The sequence below is a fragment of the Telopea speciosissima genome, chromosome 11 (assembly GCF_018873765.1).
Source record: "Telopea speciosissima isolate NSW1024214 ecotype Mountain lineage chromosome 11, Tspe_v1, whole genome shotgun sequence".
Taxonomy (NCBI): domain Eukaryota; kingdom Viridiplantae; phylum Streptophyta; class Magnoliopsida; order Proteales; family Proteaceae; genus Telopea; species Telopea speciosissima.
This window is the reverse complement of record NC_057926.1, coordinates 37520543-37528063: the sequence shown is the minus strand read 5'-3', so window position 1 is coordinate 37528063 and position 7521 is coordinate 37520543. Positions and strand designations below refer to the sequence as shown.

At 39.1% G+C, this 7521-nt stretch overlaps 1 protein-coding gene across 1 annotated transcript; it reads left to right on the top strand.

Annotated features, from left to right (window-relative positions):
* Positions 1-368: 368 nt before the first annotated feature.
* LOC122646309 (protein IWS1 homolog 1) lies at positions 369-6366 on the top strand. The gene is made up of 11 exons (XM_043839838.1): positions 369-507; positions 601-1075; positions 1611-1730; positions 2901-3121; positions 3212-3341; positions 3437-3499; positions 3590-3667; positions 3781-3872; positions 3987-4052; positions 4179-4332; positions 6148-6366. Exons 1-11 carry the CDS (start codon positions 488-490, stop codon positions 6244-6246), a joined length of 1518 nt encoding a protein of 505 aa, XP_043695773.1. The 5' UTR covers positions 369-487; the 3' UTR covers positions 6247-6366.
* Positions 6367-7521: the final 1155 nt, after the last annotated feature.

Here is a 7521-nt window from a genome sequence, read left to right as displayed (position 1 = left end):
TCTGGGATAGATATGGACAAACATGGTTTGCAGTCAACGCCAAATGCTACAATAATCCGGTCCAATGGTCCAAGAGAATACTGGCTCTGATTATTATAATTAAATCATAGGTAAAAGTTATGTACAATGTTAGCTCATAAATGAAATTGCACATCCCCTTGCATATTACTGTCCATGTGAAGAGATGATATGATATAAATGCCCCTCTCTCTATTGTCAGATTCCAAACGGGATTAAGCGAACCTGCACTCGGTCAGTGTAAGAACCCTCTCCCTACTATATCATGACTCGTGAGTTGATTCTGGTGATAAGTCATTGTAGGGTTCTCTAGGAACGATTCAGTCCGATTCCGATCTGATCAAGTTTGAGGCAGTTTTCCTAATTTTATTCTCCTTTTGAGTCCCTTTCGTCTTCTACTCCTCACATCTTCTCCACAAATCTCCTCTTCTAAAATCTCTGAACGCAGCTCACGAAGACAAACACAAACATGGGCTACGAAAACGATCCGTGAGCGATCTGATCTGTTCTTATTTTGTCAAATTTTGTAAAAGTTATTGTTTCTGAGAAATTAGGGTTTATGGGTCTCGATTTTTGTTGCAGGTACCGCGATGAAGATGGAGAGCCATTGATGGACCTCGATGATGAAATGCAATCCGATATGGAACCTTCGCTGGGACCAGAAGATCCTGATGAAGACTGGCGACGGGAGCGATCACCGACCCCAGTTCACGAATCCGATGCTGGATCTAAGGCTAAGCCGAGGAAAAGGCTTATTAAGAAGAGCGTGAAGGAGAGTACCCCGGATTTTGACGATGAGGAGGAGGCTAGGGATTTGGTGAGAGACGATTGGGATGATGAAGGTAATGAGTTGTCGGGGTCTTCCCGTAAGCGGAAGGTTTCTAAGGATGGGGGGAGCCGAACGAAGGAGAAGAAATCGAAGTCTGAGAGGAAGCTTGGAGAGAGCTCTAAGTCTGGGTTCAAGGGTGGGAGCTCTTCTGGAAGGTCGAAAGATCGTCAGAGTGGTGATCCGGAGATGAAGGAGATGTGGGATACGATTGCTGGGTCTGATTCCGAGGTATTACCTTTTCACATCATGAAAATTTATTTATTTTTTCTAGTAGTAATAGTTTGGATATTAATTTGGAAGACCTGCAACTAGTTGTATTTCGCCCAAAACCAATGCTTATTGCATCAAATTGTTTACTTGTGTAATGGATGAAGGGCCTAAAGCACCAGCTACAATATGCTGTGGGTTTACTATAGTTTTTTGATTTTTTTACCCCACTTATCAAATCGTTTATTTCTCTAATTGGTGAATAACATAAAGCATCTGGTAAGGAATGCTTTGATTTCCTGCTAAAGTATTCAGTTTTTTAGAACTTATCTTTTGGTTGCTATTACTCATTCCTTTTCATACACACACACACACACAAAGTTGAGGATGTTTGCATTATTTTCTTTGTGAATGAGTGAATCCATAAATATGGGCTCATTAGTCCTTCAGCAAGCTGAGGCTTTCTTTGCCCAAAAACAAAAAAAACTCAACATCTGAGGGTTCTCTGAGCATTACATATTAATAGAACTGCTATGCCTTTTCTTTTTGGGAATAGAATGATCAAGAGGGTGTCAGGACTCTGGACGATGATAACTTCATAGATGATAGTGGTCTGGATCCGGCTGAGAGGTTTGGCAGCGATAATGAAGCAGGTTCTATTGGGGATGCTCCTCAGGTTAGCTATTTATCATTTCTTAACCGTGTAATACAGGATGCGTTTCTGATCTTGCTCCATTGAAATAGTTTTTTTTCCTGAAACAATTTCTGTGCTACTCAGGTTGTCACTCATTTTATAGGAATCATGCTTTTGTCATTCTTGATCAAGGTTCAAAATTTTGGTTTCAAAAGCCACGTTTTGACCTGGCTCAGAACCAAAATATTTCACTAAACTGTGAAATTTTGACCAAAACCTGGTAAGTTTTGGCTGTGGGTTTCAATTGCTGGTTTTGAGGCCCAAATGGTCAAACTGGGTCCTGAAACTTGTAGGAAATACTATTTTAGGTACTCTAAACATAATGGAACCCTTAGGCCCCATTTGTTTGACGGGACTTAGGAGGGGTGGTAAAGTGCTGATGTGGCACATCAAAGTCTCACCCTAACCTTGTTTGTTTAACCTGGGGTGGTGAACTTACAAAAGCTGAAGGAACAACATTAAATGCTTTGTTTGTTGATGTGGCACTTGAAAATCCCACCCCAATGCTATCCAAAGTCCCGCAAAAAACAAAGGACTTTAATTATTGTTCATGTGAAAAGTAAAAATCCCACCCCTATTCCCTAACCCACTACACTGTGGGACCCAGTCCCACAACATTCCCAACCCATTCTCCCCGTCAAACAAACGGAGCCTTAGAATTTGGGGGGGGGGGGGGGGGGGAACCCAAAATAGTAGTTTGGATTTGAACCCTAGGTTGGTGGTGTGTACGTTGTACACTGATGTATGCACAAAGTTTAGTACTAGTTCACGTAGAATATAATTAAAACAACTAAAATATGTATTAAGAATTAATTAAACATAAAAATAGTAACCATTTCATAATTATCAAATATTATACATGGCTCATTACAAAGATATGAGAGTGATTTGGCCAAAAATCACAAAACTGAGGTTTCTAGGATGTTTCCCTCTTTGGAGTCTGAACAGTTGAAACTAGCAATACAGTACTGAAACCCAAAATCATTTCAACTGAAACTTTGTAAGACCCAGGTATTGCACCTGGTTTCATTTTGACCTTTGTCAAAACCAAAAACAAATTGTGAAATTTCAATCATTTTGACCGAAATTTTGAACATTGTTCTTGACTCCCTTCCCAAAAATAAATTAATATCTATTTTCTGATTCTGGCAGGCAGAAGAGGGTGAAGAGGATAATGAAATTAAACAACTATTTAAGGGTGGGAAGAAAAAGAAGAAAAGTGAGAAAACTCCGGCAGAAATAGCTCTGCTAGTAGAACATCTCATGGCAGAGCTTGAAGTGACAGCTGAAGAAGATGCCGAGCTAAATAGGCAGTCTAAACCTGCCATTAATAAACTTAAGAAGCTGCCACTTCTAACTGAGGTTCTCTCAAAGTAAGATGGTTGCTCTGCTTACTGTGGTTACTTGTGTGAGTATATTAAATATCTGATTTCTTTCTCCTGTTACGGTTCCTGTTATTGCAGGAAGCAACTTCAACAAGAGTTTTTAGATCATGGAGTGCTAACTCTTCTGAAGAATTGGCTTGAGCCTCTCCCTGATGGAAGCTTACCTAACATAAATATTCGATCTGCAATTCTGAAGATATTGACTGACGTATGTTGACGTTATTGTAATTTTCTGTTTGCTAATGACTATTAGTATTTGTACTAGGTTGGTAATTCAAATGAAATCCTGCTTCTGTTATGCAGTTTCCAATTGATCTAGAGCAGTATGATAGGAGGGAACAGCTCAAGAAAAGTGGTCTTGGGAAGGTGTGGCTCACTTCACGAATTTAGAGGCCTGCTATTCTTGCAAAGGAAACATGATTAGCTGATCTAGTTGTCCTTTTTCTTCCCTTGCAGGTCATTATGTTCTTGTCTAGATCAGATGAGGAGACCACATCGAACAGGAAACTTGCTAAGGATTTAGTAGACAAATGGGTAGGGCAATAAATCCAAAGTCCCTTTATATTTGGTTATGCTTTGGAGATCTCAATCAATCAACGACCTGTATTAGTGATATCTGTTGATTATTGTAAACAAAATACGTGCAGAGTCGACCTATATTCAATAAGAGCACACGGTATGAGGACATGCGAAATTATGATGACGAGAGAACTCCCTTCCGGAGGCCGTCAATGAAAAAGTATTCATCGTAGCACTTTCTCGTGTTTCTTTTGTTTTGGAAATTCAACTAAGTTTGTCTTCTCATGACTTATTATAATTTCTAATTTCATTATTACTTGTCATAATTTTATAGGCCAGTGACAAAAGCTGCAGGAATGGACTCGAGAGATGATGATCTTGATTTAGGTGAATTTTCACAGTAAGTCATCTGCGGATCTCCCAGACTTTGTCTTTTTTGGCAATGCTCATTTTCTTAATTTTTACAGTGGCTTCGAGTTGATGTATGCGAATATGTTGTACTGATTAGTATTTGTCTGCCATAAAGGGGTCCAAAGTCTGGCCAATCATCTGACAGGCAACATGCTTCAAGGCCGGAAGCCCTACCAATGGATTTTTTGGTGCGTCCACAATCTAAGATAGATCCTGATGAAATCAGAGCACGAGCTAAGCAAGTTGTACAAGATCAACGCCGGTTGAAGGTTAGTTTCTTACTAAGCTGAGAAGGATTAAAATTGTGTTTCTAGGATCTGTCTTATTGAGCTGATCATAATTATCACTAAAATATAATTTTGGCCAATGTATTAGTGAACAATGTTACAGTAGATTGTTTTTGTTGACATCCGCTGTCTGTAAGAATGGGATGCTTCTTGAAACATCCACAGCAATTGGTGGATAAGGGCGTACCTAGTGTACCAGGCTCCCGCCATTGCGGGGTCTGGGGAGGGTCATAATGTACGCAGCCTCACCGCTGCTTTCGCAGGGAGGCTGTTTCCAGACTCGAACCCGTGACCACTTGGTCACAATGGAGAGCAACCTTTACCATTGCACCAAGTCCCACCCACAGCAATTGGTGGATGTTCCAGGAAAATCGTGCTTCAAGGATCCATGTCTTATCGAGCTGATCATAATTATCACTAAAATATAATTTTGGTCAACTCATTGTGATTCAATTCTGTTGCTGGGAACGTATTAATGATCAATGTTACAGTAGATTGTTTTTGTTAACATCCATGTCTGTAAGAATGGGATGCTTCTTGAAACATCCACAGCAATTGGTGGATTTCCCAATTTCCTGGAATGGCATCCCAGATTTGCAGTGGCGATGTCAAAAAAATTTTAAGATTCAATAAATGAAATGAATGAGAAGTCCCTCGACAAACACAGGCAGCGCTATACTAATGAAAAAATCTAATCAATAGTATGAACCATGTTCCCATCATCCATGTTGGTAAAGACGAGGAAAATAAGTAAATTGGATCGATTATCCATCCATGAACCAAATAAAATGTCAACCGCCCCCCCCCCCCCGGGGTTAAATTCTGTCAAGTATGAACCATTAAACCCAAAAAAAAAAATACAGGACTTTGTAATTGTGTATAATTCAGAGAGAGAGAGAGAGAGAGAGAGAGAGAGAGCACTTAATGATGAGTTGGTGGTGGCAACGGGCTGTTGGCCAGCTGCACTCATAGGGAAGCAAAACCCTAGGGAGATATAACAATTATGGTGTGTCAGCAACTGCGATAGTGGTGGCAGTTTGGTTTGCACTAAACATCAGCATTCAACTAGTATTAACATAGCAAGGCTTATCTATCAGTTATTTTAGAGTTGTCATAAGTAGGTAGCAGTCCCATTTGGGTCTAGATTATAAGATATACAGAAATTGCCGTTAAGTACAAATAATATATCAATAATCTAAAACCCAGTAAATGTGCTTTCTTTATATAAATGTCCTGCAAGTTTTCTGGCAGAGGATTTATAAAGAGTTAATTCAGGTGATCATAATTTTTAATATTTTAGTATGCTGAGCAAGCATCTGAAAGAACTGAAAGGTCAAGCCTTGATCGATACCGTGCATTCTGATGTGTAAAAAATAATTCAAATCTTGCTAACAATTATACCATGCGAGGAGTCCCATTTGGGTCTAGATTATAAGATATACAGATATTGCCGTTAAGTACAAATTATAGATCAATAATCTAACACCCAGTAAATGTGTTTTCTTTATATAAATGTCCTGCAAGTTTTCTGGCAGAGGATTTATAAAGAGTTAATTCGGGTGATCATAATTTTTAATGTTTTAGTATGCTGAGCAAGCATCTGAAAGAACTGAAAGGTCAAGCCTTGATCGATCGATACTGGGTATCGTGCATTCTGATGTGTAAAAAATAATTCAAACACTTAATAAGATGTTTTATTCCCCTGAATATGTTTTTTATTTTGTTCCTTCTAAATATGTATATTCTTGTAGCCTCTTCATGAGTTTGAAAGCAAGGTTAATGTGCTGTGGCTTGCAGATGAATAAAAAGTTGCAACAGTTGAAAGCACCAAAAAAGAAGCAGCTTCAAGCAACGAAGCTTAGTGTGGAGGGTCGTGGCATGGTCCGGTTCCTTTAGCTTCTCATGATGTTCGAAGTTCGGAACTGGGAAGCCCGAGTATTGTGATATTTACTTGTATCACCACCCAAGTATTCATGCCTTCTAAGAATGGAATGGTAGCTGAATATGTTCAAGCAATAGGGTTCTATGTTCCTTTAGATCTTCCTCCCTCCCCTCCCCTCCCCTCTTCCCCTTCCATATTTTTATTGTTCCAATAATATATGTAAATCAGCTACTGTCATCCATCTGGTTTCCAATTTTACTTCAAAATTGTGGTATTACCTGTGAAAAATGATTGACACTCTTTCAGGTAGTGCATGTTGTCCCATTGATTTGGCCCGAAAGAGGTCAATATATACAGACATTTTGAATCTCTCCTCAATTACTGTATTATAAATGATGGGGATCGCTGCTAGGCTGTGCCCCCTGCACTAGTGCGTGCATTCAACTGGGGTGGGTTTTTCCATTTTAGGGAGGCAGGGTAGCCATTTGTGTTAGAGATATTGAAAAATGAAGGATACAAGTCTTTAATTCCATTCCTGAAAGATAAATTGTTCTCTTTAAATAGTTTAACTTGATTCAACTGCTCGGAACTTTTTATTTTTTATTTTTTTTTAATGAAATGTATAAGATTCATTAACGAAGACTAGGAATCCTGGAATAATGTCCATGAGGTTCTCAAATCTCTGTGCTTGCTTCCCACTTGCATTGCCCCTTGAATGCCTCGAGTTCGGTTCTTCTACACGTGAGTGGACATGTAAGAGTCAACCACTTGTCCAGAGTTGTCCTATTTTTGCTATTTATAAGGGGAGGATGGGTTTTTATGAAAATAAAATTAAAATGTGATTAGTTCGCACGTATACCTTCATCTGTTTGTACGTACAGATGATCCATTCTCAAATGCGTTGTAGTCCCTTAACCGTTGCCTCCCGTGGGAATCCTGGATGATTGCCGGTAGATATCATGAGGTAATCATTAATAGTTTGTGAAGACTGAGATTGAATGCTAGGGACTTCTGTGCCATTTGGTAAGAAGGTTCAAGGTATTGTTTGGTTTAGGCTGTTCCCATTGAAAAGTCACTAATGTTTACTGTTTTTTTTTTGTTTGTTTTTCGGTTTTTTGGGTGAGAAAAAGTCACTTTGTTCCTGGCATTCCAAAAGAAGTAAGAAATGAAAAACCATAGAAGAGATTTTTCCCCCTACGTGGTAATGCAATTATTGGTCAAGAATATATGCATTAAAATGTGCAAAGAATCAGCTTGTAGATTTTTTGTATGGAGCCCTGATGTGCCCT